The sequence below is a fragment of the Xiphophorus maculatus genome, chromosome 4 (genome assembly GCF_002775205.1).
Source record: "Xiphophorus maculatus strain JP 163 A chromosome 4, X_maculatus-5.0-male, whole genome shotgun sequence".
NCBI classification, from domain to species: Eukaryota; Metazoa; Chordata; class Actinopteri; order Cyprinodontiformes; family Poeciliidae; genus Xiphophorus; species Xiphophorus maculatus.
Genome location: NC_036446.1, coordinates 2,854,356 through 2,870,067, shown reverse-complemented (window position 1 = coordinate 2,870,067; position 15,712 = coordinate 2,854,356). Strand labels below are relative to the sequence as shown.

General features: G+C 39.7%; 2 protein-coding genes across 5 annotated transcripts in view; one reads left to right on the top strand and one right to left on the bottom strand.

The window, feature by feature from the left end:
- Positions 1-15,712, top strand: part of serinc4 (serine incorporator 4) — a 101,340-nt gene that overhangs the window by 51,600 nt on the left and 34,028 nt on the right. The gene's annotated exons all lie outside the window — the stretch shown is intronic.
- LOC111608422 lies at positions 2,505-15,414 on the bottom strand. 3 transcript variants are annotated; one of them, XM_023332577.1, is made up of 15 exons: positions 14,340-15,414; positions 14,181-14,240; positions 14,062-14,097; positions 13,904-13,964; positions 13,711-13,817; positions 13,345-13,617; positions 13,155-13,248; positions 12,905-12,972; positions 12,575-12,820; positions 12,274-12,408; positions 12,116-12,178; positions 11,884-12,015; positions 3,365-11,311; positions 3,191-3,273; positions 2,505-2,927 (listed from the first exon to the last, which is right to left on the bottom strand). In XM_023332577.1, exons 1-13 carry the CDS (start codon positions 14,415-14,417, stop codon positions 4,412-4,414), a joined length of 8,253 nt encoding a protein of 2,750 aa, XP_023188345.1. In that variant the 5' UTR covers positions 14,418-15,414; the 3' UTR covers positions 2,505-2,927; positions 3,191-3,273; positions 3,365-4,411. The 3 variants fall into 3 exon arrangements, with proteins under 3 accessions (XP_023188345.1, XP_023188347.1, XP_023188346.1); XM_023332579.1 differs by having other exon boundaries at positions 2,505-2,907; XM_023332578.1 differs by having other exon boundaries at positions 3,390-11,311.

Genomic DNA, 15,712 nt, shown 5'->3' with positions numbered 1-15,712 from the left:
CATATACGGCCAAAAAAAGCAATTACATGATGTAAAAATATTCAAGGCTTTTATTTTGAAATTTTCAGTATGCTTCATTTCAGAGGGCCAAACTAATACCACGTGTAACAGTGCTTTGGATGAAAAAGTCACATAAAGCCAAAAACAGCAATTACCTGATGTAAAAATATTCAAGGCTTTTATTTTGAAATTATTATTATGCTCCATTTTAAAGTTCCGAACTAATCCCATGTGTAACATTGCTTTGGATGAAAAAGTCATATACGGCCAAAAAGAGCAATTACTTCATGTAAAATATTCAAGGCTTTTATTTTGAAACTTTTGTTAAGCTTCATTTCAAAGGGCCAAACTAATACCACGTGTAAGAGTGCTTTGGATGAAAAAGTCAAATAAAGCCAAAAAGAGCAATTACGTCATGTAAAAATATTCAAGGCTTTTATTTTGAAACTTTTGTTAAGCTTCATTTCAAAGGGCCAAACTAATACCACGTGTAACAGTGCTTTGGATGAAAAAGTCAAATAAAGCCAAAAAGAGCAATTACATGATGTAAAAATATTCAAGGCTTTTATTTTGAAATTTTTGTTAATATTCATTTCAAAGGGCCAAACTAATACCATGTGTAACAGTGCTTTTGATGAAAAAGTCAAATAAAGCCAAAAAGAGCAATTACGTCATGTAAAAATATTCAAGGCTTTTATTTTGAAATTTGCAGGATGCTTCATTTCAAAGGGCCAAACTAATCCCATGCGTAATAGTCCTTCGGTTAAAATAGTTATATAATGCTCAAAACACAAGTAGCTGATGTAAAAATATTCAAGGCTTTTATTTTGAAATTATTATTATGCTCCATTTTAAAGTTCCAAACTAATCCCATGTGTAACAGTTACTGAGTTAAATCAGTTATATACAGCCCATAGCAGCAGTAGTTCTAAAGGCCAGTTCTCAGTCCTGATCTGTTTCAACTGAGGATAGATAGAACTACAGTGATGCGTATTCGTAGTCCTAAACAGCAGCCAATAGCCTCTTGAGTTCCGTTGCTATGGCAAATAATGGTCTCAGCAGGTGTGAGCTCTGAGCTGTGAGCTCTCAAACACACAAGTGTGTTTGAGCAAACACACTTTACTGAAAAAAAGCATTGGAAACAAATCCTTCTTGTTCGGGAACCGTAATACATATTCGAAAAGCGTTTTAAGCGTATGACAGTTCAATGTGTCTTCTGCGATAGTCCCGAGATTCATATCTGTACCTCACTCAGAGCATTTACAGTGATGAGAGAAAGAAATGTTGTGCCCATATCTGATCCGAGGTCGGCTGTCACTCTAATATGAGCAAAAATGAGAAACTTTGGGTCGCTTAGAGGCAAATTGTGGACAAACCATAACTGGTATCGACGAGCCGTCTTCACTTTCGAAGAGATCACAGACGTATCTACAAAATGAAATTTGAATGGCATTTCTAGGTGAATTTGTGACGACACAGCAAATCCTCAAAAATAGGGTATTTCTAGGATTTTTCCCATTGAGTTATAATGGGGTTTTTTTCGTAGTTTTTTGCGAATTATGTCGCCACGTTTACCCCAAATCCCACCAGAAGTAATAGCTCCAATGGCGTGAATTTTCTGCACGATTTGATACCTCATTTGTAGGTGTGCACCCAGCGGTACGAGCCGCATTAACGGTTACGGAAGAAAAATAAAGTTCTATAATAATAATAATAATATTAAAGAGACGCTTCTCTCCGACAATAGTAATAGGTTCCTGCCATTGCTTTGCATGGCAGGCCCCAATAATACTTAAAGAGACGCTTCTCTCCGACAATAGTAATAGGTTCCTGCCATTGCTTTGCATGGCAGGCCCCAATAATATTAAAGAGACGCTTCTCTCCGACAATAGTAATAGGTTCCTGCCATTGCTTTGCATGGCAGGCCCCAACTAGAAAATTTCGGAAGAAATTTAGACGGGGCCTGCCAAGGCGCGCCCGTGGGTCTGGGCCCGGCGTTGTCACGCTACAAATCGGCATCGACGCTAAAGAACGCCGCGACGTAATCAGTGGCACGCGGAGAATCGCAAGAACGTTAAGTGAGGCGGACGTGCACCATTCAGTATTATAAAGTAAGTATATCAGCTAAAATCAGCAGAAACGCTAATGTTAGCGTCATTGCTTTCATCAGCATGTGGGAAATCACTAGGATATTTTCTGTAATTGATTTACTCCATTCAGTATACTAAACATTGCTAAAAAGTAAAATAAATAGCTAATAGCTTATTGAAGCTAAAATGCTAACGCTAATTAACCTTGCATTGAACTGTTCACAAACAGTTCAATGCTCATAAACTGCAGGAAGGCAGTTCATTAGCATTTACCTACTGATCGTGACAAATAAAAAATTTCAATAACACACACACACAACATATTACAGTTTAAAAATATATATTGACCTTATGTTAAAGATTTCTACAAACTTTTTACAGGTAAAGTTTACAATGAACCAAAATTACAACATTTAAAGAATACCATAAATTTAAGAATCTAATGTCTCTGCAATAAAAAGAAATTGCTATCTTTTTTATTTTACATGTGTCCTGTCCGGCCGTGTGGCACTCAGGGTTGTTGCCTGAGTGTCAAGGTGAGGCCTGACAGATTTACTGTCACAAGTGAAACATTATGGCTTTGCCATGATGATCCACTTGTTATAAATGTGAAACCTTTATAACTATATACATACATGAAAACATATTTTAAATTAATCTAATGTAACATATTGCAGTCTCTATACAATAAATGAAACCATCTTAAATATATACATACATCAAAAACTATTTACAACTATAAAGAATAACAACAACAAAAAAGAATCGCTTCTCCAAAGCTTTTTGATTTTTCCCAACTTCTTCTTAGGCATCCAATCTGGTGTGACACATCACAGACTGTATTAAAAAAACAAAAAACAGACAAAAACCAAATTAATATATATGACATTTTTAAACATTTATGTGATTTATGAATGAATAAACTAAAAATTAAACTTTGTTTAAACTAAGGTTTAAGAATGATTAAGATAGATATAAACACCAATGTCACCTAAGAAAAAAGGGCATATATCCACTGGATTCCTCCTATCAAACTTACATATACAACATCATCAATTTCAAATTAAAATAAACAAAATTAGCTTTAATTTGTTATCTACCTATCTAAAGAAACAGGAACTCCATCTTCTCCTCAGATTGGGTGTGGGACCAAGTCTATGAGCTAGGCAAGGGTTGTCCTGCACTAAAAATAAACAAGTCATTCCATCAATAGACATCTATTATCAACAACAACAAAAATGTAACTGCTTTTAAGGTTGCTACAATTTAGATACATTTGCTAACTCTCATGCGCCAAACCTCCAGGTCTCGTTTCCTCTCTCTTCTTAGCAGCCTCCAAGGATTGTTTGTTTGGAACAACCTGCAAAAACAGACTAAAACTGGGAGAAAAGAGGTTAATTCCATCAAAACAACACAAATTCTCAGTATGTGGAGGGAGTCCAACAGGACAAAAGTGAGTTCAACTTTTGTCCTTCTAGTGAAGTAACCCCTAGGGGGCTGCAGCAGTAAAAAGTGCAGTATCATTGGGGAGAGATGAAACAAGGAGAGCTTTAATTGAATGACGCAAATTGTGAAGAATAAAAAAAGAGTTTTGCAAAAAATTAACTTACTCAAAGGGTAACAGTTACTCTAACTGCATTAGAAAAATGAGGAAAATGCTATGTGCCAGATTGAAGACCAATTTGAAATAATTTTTATTTCAAAATAGAACAGAATATACGTGTAGTAACTGATTTTTTAATCTACCGCTTCCTGGTCCAATATTTCCAGCAACTACTCTGACAGAGAACCGATAAGTGTTTCAAGATCAGCCACTTTCGTATTCCCAAACCTCAAACAAAGTTTCATGGGCACATACAAACCCTGGTTATGAAGCCTCCTTTCTACGGAACTAAATAAGTATTGAAAAGATTTGCAAACTGTACAAGAATATTTTTATTCCTACAACAAAATCCACAAGCTACACTATAATTCACAAATGTGTACAATGAATAAATATATATCAAACCCTCTGCAACAATGATAGAGAAAAACAACCCACACTGCTTTCTGATTGCTGGATATACAAAAAAACCCACAGTCACATAAAATGATGCAAGATCTTTACATGTTCTCCAAAAATAATATCCTGTCATGAATTCAGGATTAAGATTTACAGTGCTTACAAAGTAATCATACTCCTTGAACTGTTCCATATTGTTACATTACAACCACAAATATATTTCATCGGAATTTAATATAAAAGATCAAGAAAAATACCCCTTATGAATAGGAAAATTTCAAGGAACATAACTATTTTTGGAAGCCACTGTAGATGCAGTTTATACTGAAGCTAACACACAGTATATAGGATTGTGGTAGCTGTAGTAAGCCTGCAAGACACCTGATTGGATACAGTATTCTGGATTGGAGATGTAAATGTGATCAAGGAGGGTACGTTTTTCTGTGGTTGCATCAGAGATGAGTTGCATAAAGCCTTTTGCTCTAAACAACTCATTGATGGCTTTTTTCCCAGGAGGAATAAGGTCCTCATTGAAGTCTCCCAATATGACAACGGGCCGAATATCCATTGAATTCAGGCCATCCAAGAGGTTCTGCAGATTTCTTAAAAATGTTCCAAGATCATAACTTGGTGGCCTGTAAACTGTCGCAATCAGTGCTCTGATTGGGGTTTCCACTTTCACAACGTTGAATTCAATATCTGTAACCTGGTTGAAGAATCTACGTTCCTGCGGTTGGAGAAGACTCCGGCAGTAAGTCGCTACTCCCCCACCCTCTTTGGTAGCAATGTCGACTCTGTTTGAGTAGGAGACATGTCTGTTCCGTGAAAAGAAAGAATAGCCCTCCATTTGGCAAGAAGCTGGAACAGAAGATCCAAATAAATGAGTCTCCGTTAGGCATAAGACATCTGCCAGCATAAGTTCATGATGTTGTTTCATATCCTCAGAGTGACAGACAAGACCTTCGACATTGTGGTGGACAATTGTTAATGTTGCACCTTGATGACCAGACTGAAAATGCAAGAGTGGTCTGATATGCAAAAACGATGCTGATCTCATTGATTCCATAGCTGCTCTGATGTTTTTGTCAGCGTAGATCTTACTTTCATCAAAATCAATGATTTTAAGTCCTTCCAGGGAAGTTGTGCGACTGAGTGCCACATATGCCATTCCCGGTTCAAAAATACGCTTCAAAGAAATAACCGCAGACTTCATGGTCATCCCTTGGACTTTGTGTGCTGTACACCCAAAGGCTAACCTGATTGGAAATTGCCGTCGTACCACTCCCTTTACGCTACTCTGTTCCTCAAATCTCTCAATGTAAACAAAGCTGTCTGGTTTACCCTGAATCTTTTTTGTGTGTCCAGCGAGGGGATTGTCCAGTTTGAGTCCAATTAACTTTACACTATTCTTTCCATCTTTCGTACTGGTGACAATATCCGCAATGGTCCCAAATGTTCCATTAACAAGACCATCCTCTACATCCAAGTTTCTTATAATCATTACCCTAAAACCCAAACCAGCCTGTATGTTGTTAGACAAGTCTCGTTTGTTGCCCGCTATGCAACAGCCCAGATTAATCATGTTTCCTGTCTTTGTAACCCTTTTGTAGTCCTCTGCCTCGATATCAACTGTTACTACACCTAAAGAGGTCACAACTGCTGCATTATGGGTGTCCACCTGTTTGTTTGTTGCAAAAATGTGCAGAACATCCATTGGACACTCTTTTGAGTCAGTAACAGCTTGGATCAAAAGAGTCTTGTCATCCTTACTAAGTGAATCGGCTTTACCTTTAACTCGAATCCTGTTCAGGAGCTCTGCAAACGTTCGGTCATCTTTCTGCCGCATGATTTCTGTCAGGCTGATCATCTGGAAATTCTCATTCCAGATATCAAGCACGCCATCCTCGGCGACACAAAGCGGTTTTGATCGTCCAAGAGGAGGAAGTTGGAAGAAATCCCCCACAGCCAAAACAGAGACCCCACCCATGAACCTGTTGTTCCCCTTGATTTGTTGAAATCTCCAGTGAACATATGCAAGTAGGTCTTTGGAGACCATGGAGATTTCATCGATGATTAAGATTTCTACATTAGAAAGAACTGCCCTCACTTCATCCAATGAATTTCCAAGTCCCTTGTATGGTGGTTTTAAACTTTTGGGTAGCTTCAAGATGGAATGTAAAGTCTTCCCTGATATGTTGTACGCTGCAGTACCAGTAAAAGCTGTGAGGAGCACAGTGGGCTTGGACATGTCACCAATATCGAGAATTCTCGGAAGCTGGCGCAAGAGCTTGGTTGCCTCCTGATAAACACATTTGATGACATGAGATTTACCACATCCGGCTCCTCCCGTCAAGAAATAAAAGAATGGTTCTGGTTTCTCACCCCAGACGCGCTTCAGACACCAATCGCGAATGGCGTAAAACACGGACGCTTGAGTCTCATTTAAACTCCTGTACATTTGTCTGATGAAATCAGGGCTCAGTTTAGGAGCTTCAATTTTTGGCATGTCTACAGTGCTGACATCAATTTCATAATCTGGAATAGGGTCTTGCTCTTCATCTTCTTGCAATGGTGGTCGCTCAGCAGCGCATTCTAAACTGTCTACCTCAACCTCTGGTGCAAAAGTGTTCCACGCATTACGAACCGGTCCTTGCTTATTCAGATCTTCCATAATCTTATCAATTTTCTTACCTTGCCCTTCATACCTTTTGCAATTGAAATCCACATACTGTTTAACCCGATATCTACCACGAAAACCGTTGTTGTAAAAGGCTTCGTAGGTTGTGCATTCCTCATTTTTTAGGTCCTCATCTCGTCTATGAGGAAAATACAACTTCAGAAGCCGTCTGTAAAACTTTTCGGGTGTTTTTTTCTCAGAGAAACGAGTAAATCTAATAACTGCAGGTTTGCCGATAGTTCTTTTCTGGATGTATCCTGCATCATTAAGGAGGGCAATTGCATTTGGCCCTTCAATTTGCCTACCATATAGAACCCGGTATTCTGATGCAAATTCTGCCAGGCACATGTGTTCGAATTCTAATGTGTCTGGTCTGTTGAGATATTTTTCCGGCAATCCTTTCATCCACACATTCTCTTCATCTGGGGACATGTTTACGAGTTTACTCATCGGAAGACTCATTTTTATACCGTCTTCATCTGTTTGAAGAAAAAGGACACTACGAGAGGACTTTTTGAGAGGTAGGCTACAAGTGCGCGCAACGGATTCTTGAGCACTAACCTCTCTCTGTTTTGAATAAGCCTGCATGATCTTCTTCATCTCATCGCGTTGGCTAACATTGGCCGTCTTTAAATCATCAACAACAGACTTGAGGAACTGCGCCATTTCATGCTCTGGCTTGGCTATGTAGGACATCATGTACTCAATGCAGGTGTACTCATCAAGCACATACTGAATGTCCATGTTAGCATTCCATGCACGAAGGAGATCGGGGTTGTACCCATTGACCCAGCTATCTTTAGGATCCCGTTTCATCATTACCACCATTCCAGAAGTGAGAGCATCAACATGGCCATTGTACTCTATTTTAGTCATATTACAAGCCTGGAGTAACTCTGACAAATCCCTGAAAGATGATTTGTCATCTTTCAGTAAATCTCTAACTGTTTTCAGTTTCTTCTTAGCCTCTCTTTGTAGGTTTGAGACAAATGGTGATCTCGATTTTTTGGACTTTCTCCTACCTTTTGGCTTACTTTGCTTTGGTGTTTCATCATCAATTTCCAAATCAAAGTCAATTACTGGGACGGTGATTCTGGTGCGGTCCATTGCTAGTTTGGGGAATCCAAATCTGCATTCAACATTACCTTTTTTGCATGATTTTGAGTGCTTTTTGCTGTGCATTTGAACCTCTGTGACTATTTTGTGAAGCTCTGGATCTCTGGTTTCATCAGGCAACTGACAGGATATGTGACGATCGATGAACTTTATGACTTCACCGCAACATGAGGGGTCTTCCATTTCAGGTGCATCCTTAATCCATATCACAGCATGTATGTGTGGTGAACCCCTTGCCTGAAATTCTACACGATAAAAGTAATCGTCCACTGCTCCAAGGGGCTGTGCAGGGGAAAGAATGAGGTCTCTAAACAGTGCATCCACTCTCTTTTCAAACATGCGCATGACGGTTACAGGGTTGCTTCTAAGAATGTCACATTTTGCATTCCAGTCAAGCTCAGAAAAATCTACCTGCTCGCCATGTTGACCTTTGATGGCCTCAATGACTTCTGGCCATCTCATTTCAGCAGCAGAGAACGTGCAAAAGAAAGTGGGCTTTCCAAGTTGCCTCACCATGGCGTGCAAATCACGTAACCCTTTCTCCCAATAAGCTGGAGTTCCTCTTAAGGGTTGCATGAAACGGGTAGCCTCTTTATTCTGGATAAGTTTTTGCAACTCCTCTTTATCCTGCAGCATTTTGCTGGAAATATTTTTCCCATCTTTGGTGCTTGGTTTCCCTTTTCTTCTCTGAATGGACATACTACTATTGGCAATATGAGTTTCCGTGACAAACTGAGCAAAGAAAAGGTAACTCTGGTCTTTGGCAAACCGAGTATCTATTGAGAAAAGTCGTACATTGAAATACATACTCGGTGAAAGTGCAACACGGCGGGCTTCATCTAATGTGTTTATTCCAGTTGGGAAATGTACGGGATAAGCATTTGCTTCAAGTCTTGGAACACTGAAGAAGGAGATGGGCTTGTTCCCCTGAGCCGGCGCAATGCTGAAAATCCCTTCTCCATATGACAATACTTCCTGTGCTATGTCAGGAGGCTGCATGCAGGTGTCCAAGATCAGACCAGGTCGAAGTGCCTGATGCTCTATCCCTATGTGGTCAGGTTGCTGGTCTGCTTCTATATCCATTTCAGTCTCCGCTGCTTCTGTTTCCAAGTCCTCAACTGGCTGATCCTCTTGGAAATCTTCAAATGTTGCACTTTCATTTATACTTACTTCTTTGTAATCCGGATGACTCTCTTTAAGCTTGGTCAGTGCAGCTAAGACATTTTTCATGTTTACTGTGTAAAAGTATTGGTATCCTTTATACTTGGTTTTTCTCTTCAGCTTCACCTGTAAAAGCTGGGCTTCCTCACGGGGCCTCGGAAGACTGTTTACGACTGTTTCCATTTCAGAAGGAACACAGACAACCGCTCCATGTATTGCCCTTTGCTGTCCTTTGGGCAAGGAAACAATTTTTGCAAAAGGTAGAATTTTTGCAATTAATTGCCGTTCAAGTACATTCAATTCCGCAAGCTCTGGTGGAACAGAAGCTAGGTGAAGGTTATTAACAGCAGCAATAGATGGCATCTTTCCTCTGGTTAGATGGCTGTCACATGTGTAGCAGATCCACTCCCCCATCCTTTCTTCGGGTACAGAACATGGGGTTGAGCATGCAGATCCACACACATGAACATATGTACCGGTTAGACAATCAGCTACTACACGCATATTCTTGGTATATTTATCTCGTTTACAGCGCTTTACTTGATTGGGGAAAAGAGCTCTGTGACACACGGTGCAAACATATGTGGGTCCGTTTTTAATGTTCTTATAAAAGTTTTGTATTGCAGCTTTCATTTCCTCAGTTATCAGAGAGCTTGGAGTTTCAAGGTGGAAGCTTACGTTTCTTTTATACTTCCTTGTGATTCGCAAAGCATGCTGCAGTGTTAAATTTTGGGAATGTGCTTCTCTTGATAGTCTGCCTCTTCTGTTGGCAGCACATTTTTCTTTATGTTTTGCTCGATAAGCAGGCTCACTATGATACTTCGCCTTCATATATTCACGCATTGTTTTTTTGTGTTTGCTTCTGAAGACCGGATCGTTTCTGAATCGATTTCTGATATTTGATTTTTGTCTGCTTCTAAAGGCCGGATCATCTCTGAATCGATTCCTGATGTATGCTTTTTGTCTGCTTCTAAAGGCCGGATCATCTCTGAATCGATTCCTGATGTATGCTTTTTGTCTGCTTCTAAAGGCCGGATCATCTCTGAATCGATTCCTGATGTTTGATTTTTTTCTGCTTCTAAAGGCCGGATCCTCTCTGAATCGTTTCTTCATATACTCAGCCATCTTGGCTTTATGACTGTCTCTGAAGCTACGGACAAAATCGAATCTGTCCTTAATGTAATTTATTCGTCTCTTCCGGAAAAATGCATCTGTTCTATATCTGTTATTTAACTGATCCTTCCTCTCTACTTTATGAAGAATATAGTTTTCTTTTAAGGCCTGTAGCTTTTTGGTCCTAAATGTTGGAGATGTCAGATATCTTTCTTTTTCAGATGAACTTTGTTTCATTTTACTTCCTACATTCTGTCTCTGTTGTGTTTTGATCCTGTTTTTAATTTTTCTTCTATCGGTTTTTGGCACTTTTGACAAATTTGTAATGGTTGGAGGTCTCTCCTCTAATACGTTTGCAACTTCCCTAAGCCAAGGAGGCATTTCCTCATCAGACGGACTCTCTGATTTCAAAGCAGTTGGACTTACCTGTGTTGCTACAGGTGAAATGTTGTCAAAAGTCAAGTTCTGAGAATGATCTTCATTTTCCCTGTCAAAACCTACTGGCACAAACTCATAGGTGGCATTGGGGCCGCGATTTCGAAAGAGCTTCAATAGATGGCTGACCAAGTCAGACAGGTTGCAGAAAGTCATCATTACTGCAGTTCCACTGGGGTGGGGCAGGCCTGCTGAATTTCTTGAGTGGGAATCAAAAACTCCAAACCGACCGCTTCTGTCCCTGAAAACTGCAATGCACTCTGGAGTCACCAAAAGGAAAGCATGGGTTACATTTTCCGACAGACATTCCAGTTGCAGGGCAAGATGCAAACCCAATTGTCGAGATCCTTGAGTGCTCCTGCTACGAGCAAAAACATGACCTACCCTTAAACCAGTTGTGTGTACTGCATAGATGTTCCTATCGGTCAGTACATGGTCAGGCATCTGTTCAAACGTCAAGTGATTGTCACGAAATGTTCCATCACTGATCAGTTGCTGTTTAACGCCGGCATAAAGTTGGTCTCCTTTTTCAATCACTCTATCAAGCATCACTGTGTCAAACTGCAACCCCTCATTGTGGTAAGCTAAAAATGTGAGTGCCATGCATGTGCACTGGTGATTACGGGAAAATGCAGCATACCTCTTGTCGGCCTGGGAATGTGTAGCACTTACCAACAGGACAGGTGGACTGCTGATCCTGACTTCTAGTGCAGAAGCCTGTAACATAAAAAAATTTTAAAAGTCAGTATTTATACAAATATTCACCTTATCACTATCTACCACCAATTAGGCCTGTTGTAAACACATATTTTGTAATTGAGTAATCAATTATTCTGTTGTTAAATAGATTAATTGATATAAAATGTTGATAAATTAACCTAATGGCAAATACTGTCATTACACTAGTATTGGGTGGGATTTCAATATAAATCCATATGTTCATATTTGTGCATCTCAAATTTACTTTTCTGTAATTCAGAAATTAATCTTTAACAATATTAGCGCACTTTTTTAGCAAACCTGGAAAACCAAAAAAATTTGATATTATATTCAATTTTATAAAAATAAAAAATGCACAAATAATAAAGCAGCACCTCTACAAAGTCAAAAGCTGTGAAATACAAATTTCTTAAATATGTAAACTCACTTTGCACAGCCATATGTGCTCATGTGAGTGACATAATCTTTGGCACCCTTCTCATGAACAGAACCAAGTACGCCAACTTTCTCCACAACACGTTGCACTGCTCCACCCATTTGTTGTGACTGAGATGATAGGAAACAGTTACCTTGCAGCTCCCATCCCAAAAATGTTCCTCCTGTGGCACGGAAGAGGACTCGTCCTGGACGTTCATCGGGGGTACAGGACTCTGTGCCTGGCGACGAGCTTTGCTGTTGGTCTCTCTCGGCGCTCCCTCCATCTATAAATCAACAGAAGATATCATTTTTTGTGCAAAGTCAACATGTACTGTACATTTCACTATCTTAAAGTCTGATATATTTTCTGAAACGGTGTCACACCTGCTGCTCCACTGGATTCAGCTTGGAGGGGTAGGAAATTGGACGACGCCTGACAGTCGCCTTCTAATTAAAAAAATAGAAGAAATTATATAATTGTTAAAACAAACTTTTGCACATCAAATTCAAATCATTATATTTGTTAACATTAAATAAAATACCTTTTTCCCCTTTGGAGAACATGTAGGTAGCGGAGTTTCAAGGCCAGACGCAGGAACGATCCGGTCCATCTCCTCCAGCAACGCTGGGCTGAAGCACACAGGATTGGGGGGGATGGAAGAATCCAGCAGGTCTCCCTGTAAAATCAACTTCCATTTACTTTATAATCTGCACTTTAAAGAAAAGTTCAAATGTACAATCAGGGAGGCGGACACAAAATAAACATGTTAAAAAGTGAAATACACACATTGAAATATACAGTTGCAAAATTTTCATTAAATCAAATAAGCATGTATCCAGTACCTTCCGACCACCACCAACCACAGTCCAGGCGAAGGACTCCGAACGACGCGGAGCAGCCTCCTCGCTAACCACAACCATCCGGGGCAGGGGACGTCTCACCGGGGGGGGGGAAGCCGTCCCAGGAGGGGGATCAGCCAACATCACAGGAGCAGGAGATTTCGATGCACTTAACTCAAGTTGCGAGCAGACCGCCGCCTCAAGCAACTGAGCAAGGACCTCCATCCCAGGATGGTCGCTCAAGTGAACCTGCAGTTATAAACACATTTTATAAAATGCAGTATGCCTCAATAAAATGTTTACAATAGAATTATAAAAATCAATTCAACTTACGCCATCCCTGCTCCACAATGCCAGGCAGCTCAACGGGAAGTGTTCAGTGACAGGCAAGTACCGAACACCTATACGGAAAAGAAAGAAAATTTCATTCTAATTTTTAGTCACACTAACGATGTTCTAATTTGAGATATAGTAGATACGAAAGGAAAAATAAATAATTTTTTCATAGATCTGAACCCTGAAAACTATAAAATGTAAATTTGCTGAAGTTTTAGTCTAAACACAAATTGTGTGTGTCACTTACTTCTCTGACCAGCCACACGTTGAAACTCCTGCCGCAGCAGCTGTTGCACACTGACCTCCACGCAAAGGCGCGGTGGAAAGTCCACAACGACCACCTTTAAATTTCAAACCAAATAAAGGAACAAAATTAATATACGCCACGTTTTCTGATATATTTGATCATGGATAAATGCAGTGGATGTTATACTTACATTAGCAGAGAGGTTGCAGACGGTACTCAACAAAGCGTCAAACGCTGCTCCGGCCTCCACGACAGTCCTGCTGGCGGTTAAGTTGTTACTTGGGGCCAGAAGACAGATCACCTCGGGGGGCCGAGGCAGAACTGCATCCAGCACCTCAAGCCGCAACTCTTCCGCAGAGGCACCGGGGGATGCAAGCACCCCTAAGGAGAAGTCGCCCTTTGGCATGGTAGAATACCCATCCACAAAAGCACGCAGATGGGAATCACCAACCAAAAGAGCAAACTGAAAAATAAAAACAAACATTAAAGTTCGCTTATAGAATTTTTTCATGCAAACCAATATTTATATACGAGTTAAAAAAAAATAAAAAAATACCTTCTTCTCCAGAGCCCCGGCAGTAGGCAGAACCAACTTGCAGCTCCGTCTGGTCACCCGGGAGGCTGGCCACGTCTCCACCCGATGGCGACGCCCCGTCCCACGGCCTGTTTAGAAACGTTTAGTTATCAAGATTAGGCTTTTATGCAGGTGAAAATGTAAGAACAAAACAACAAAGATTTTATCTACATACGTAACCCAGGAGAGGTCGGTGGCACACGGGGCTCCTCCTGACGCACCACGGGAGGCGACATCTGCAAAAGAGTTATTTAAAAAATGTATAGATTAACTACAAACATAACTTGTTTTGGTTATTCTAAATAAATGATCCTGAACTTTTTATGAACATACTTGGTCGTGCAGTTCACCCTCCAGCAGTCGGGACATCTAAAGAGATAAGTAAAATTAGTAAAGAAAATAATTGTTATCATCCAACAGTAAGTTACTAAAATTTAAAATGACAGACATACCTTCTTTGGCGGAGACCGAGTTGGGTTCCAAGCGCTGGGTGCGAGCGGTGGTGTCCCAGGCTGTAAACACAGAAACTATTATAATCATGCCTAAAGTCTAAACTACATTAAGAACTACAGTTAGACAAAAACAATTACTTCAATGTGTAATTGTTATACCTTTGCGTCGACCGGCACAATCTCCAGCTTTCTCCATCTCACCTTGGCAGCCTCGGAGCGTCGTCCTCTACGTGGCATCCTGTAACAGCAGAATGAAAAAAGAAGACACCTGGGGGGGCGGAAAGCTGGTTATTCAAACAATATTATATGTGTTTGTGAATGCTTTTAACTCAATGTTACTATGTGCTTTTCTTAATATCTAGATAAAATATATCTCTATAGGATCAACAGGTATCAGTATAAGTGAATTAATTAGATGGTGTGATGATGCAGAGGTCAGATTCGTAGCAGGCAGCAGTGGAAAACTTCCAAATCACAAAGTCTCGCAGAAGAGAGAAGCTGTAAATACAAGCAAAATAAATTTCAATTAAAAAACAACCGTAAAAATATATCTATGTTAAAAATAGGTGAATATTTATTTTCTTAAATACAAGAATAAAGTTAAAACTGTTCTAAGGTTTCTAAACAAGGACAATATATTTTTCACAACTGGTGCAAACATAAGTACACTTTACAACTTGGTTAAAAATATACTTTAAAAAAACAGAGATGTTACATGTGAAGATACGAACAAAATTACGAGACTTAAAAACACTGCAGCACTTAATTAGCTTCCTGTGGGTCTAAAACATTTATCTTCTTTCCAGCAAATTTCTAGCTCCCATGATGCTTTGTGTGATTTATAGGCGTTACTTCCGCGCACATGTGTTTACATGTTAACAACTTGCTAACTGGCTTTCTTCAGAGTGTTACACTAGAAAATATGTGGGAGTTATTAGTGTTACACTACAAAATATGTGGGAGCTATCACAGCTTAAACGTGGCAATATGTGGAAATACTGTTTTACCACTGTACCACAAGCTGTTTTATTGGGGGAGGGATGGCAACTTGAAGAAATGGCGGCAAATAACCTGAGCTAGCATAGTTAGCTACTTTACTGACTCAGTTTCTGCGGCTGCGGGTTTTCTTCAGGTGGCTTTTTGTCCATACAATCACACTAGTACACATAAAGCATTTTGTGTTCTCTTTTCAAGTTCAGATTTCTTTAGCCGAAATCTCTTTGCTTCCTTGTCTTTCGTTAGGCGATGAAATACGTTCATGTTTGGTTCGGTTCAGTTCTACTCTAGTGGGCAGACTGTACCGCAGCTGCTGTGCTACAGATATTTCTCCGCTGATTTTCAGTAAAACTCTACAACGGAGAACCTGGAGGTTCTGGTTCGGATGAACAAAATAAACCCAGATATTTTATGTTTTATTATTTGAAATTATTGATAGGCCAAACATAATGAAAAAAACTCAGATCATGAAGTTATTTTATGTAATTCAAACAAAAATTATAATTTACATCATACCAAGCTAATATTATGTAGTT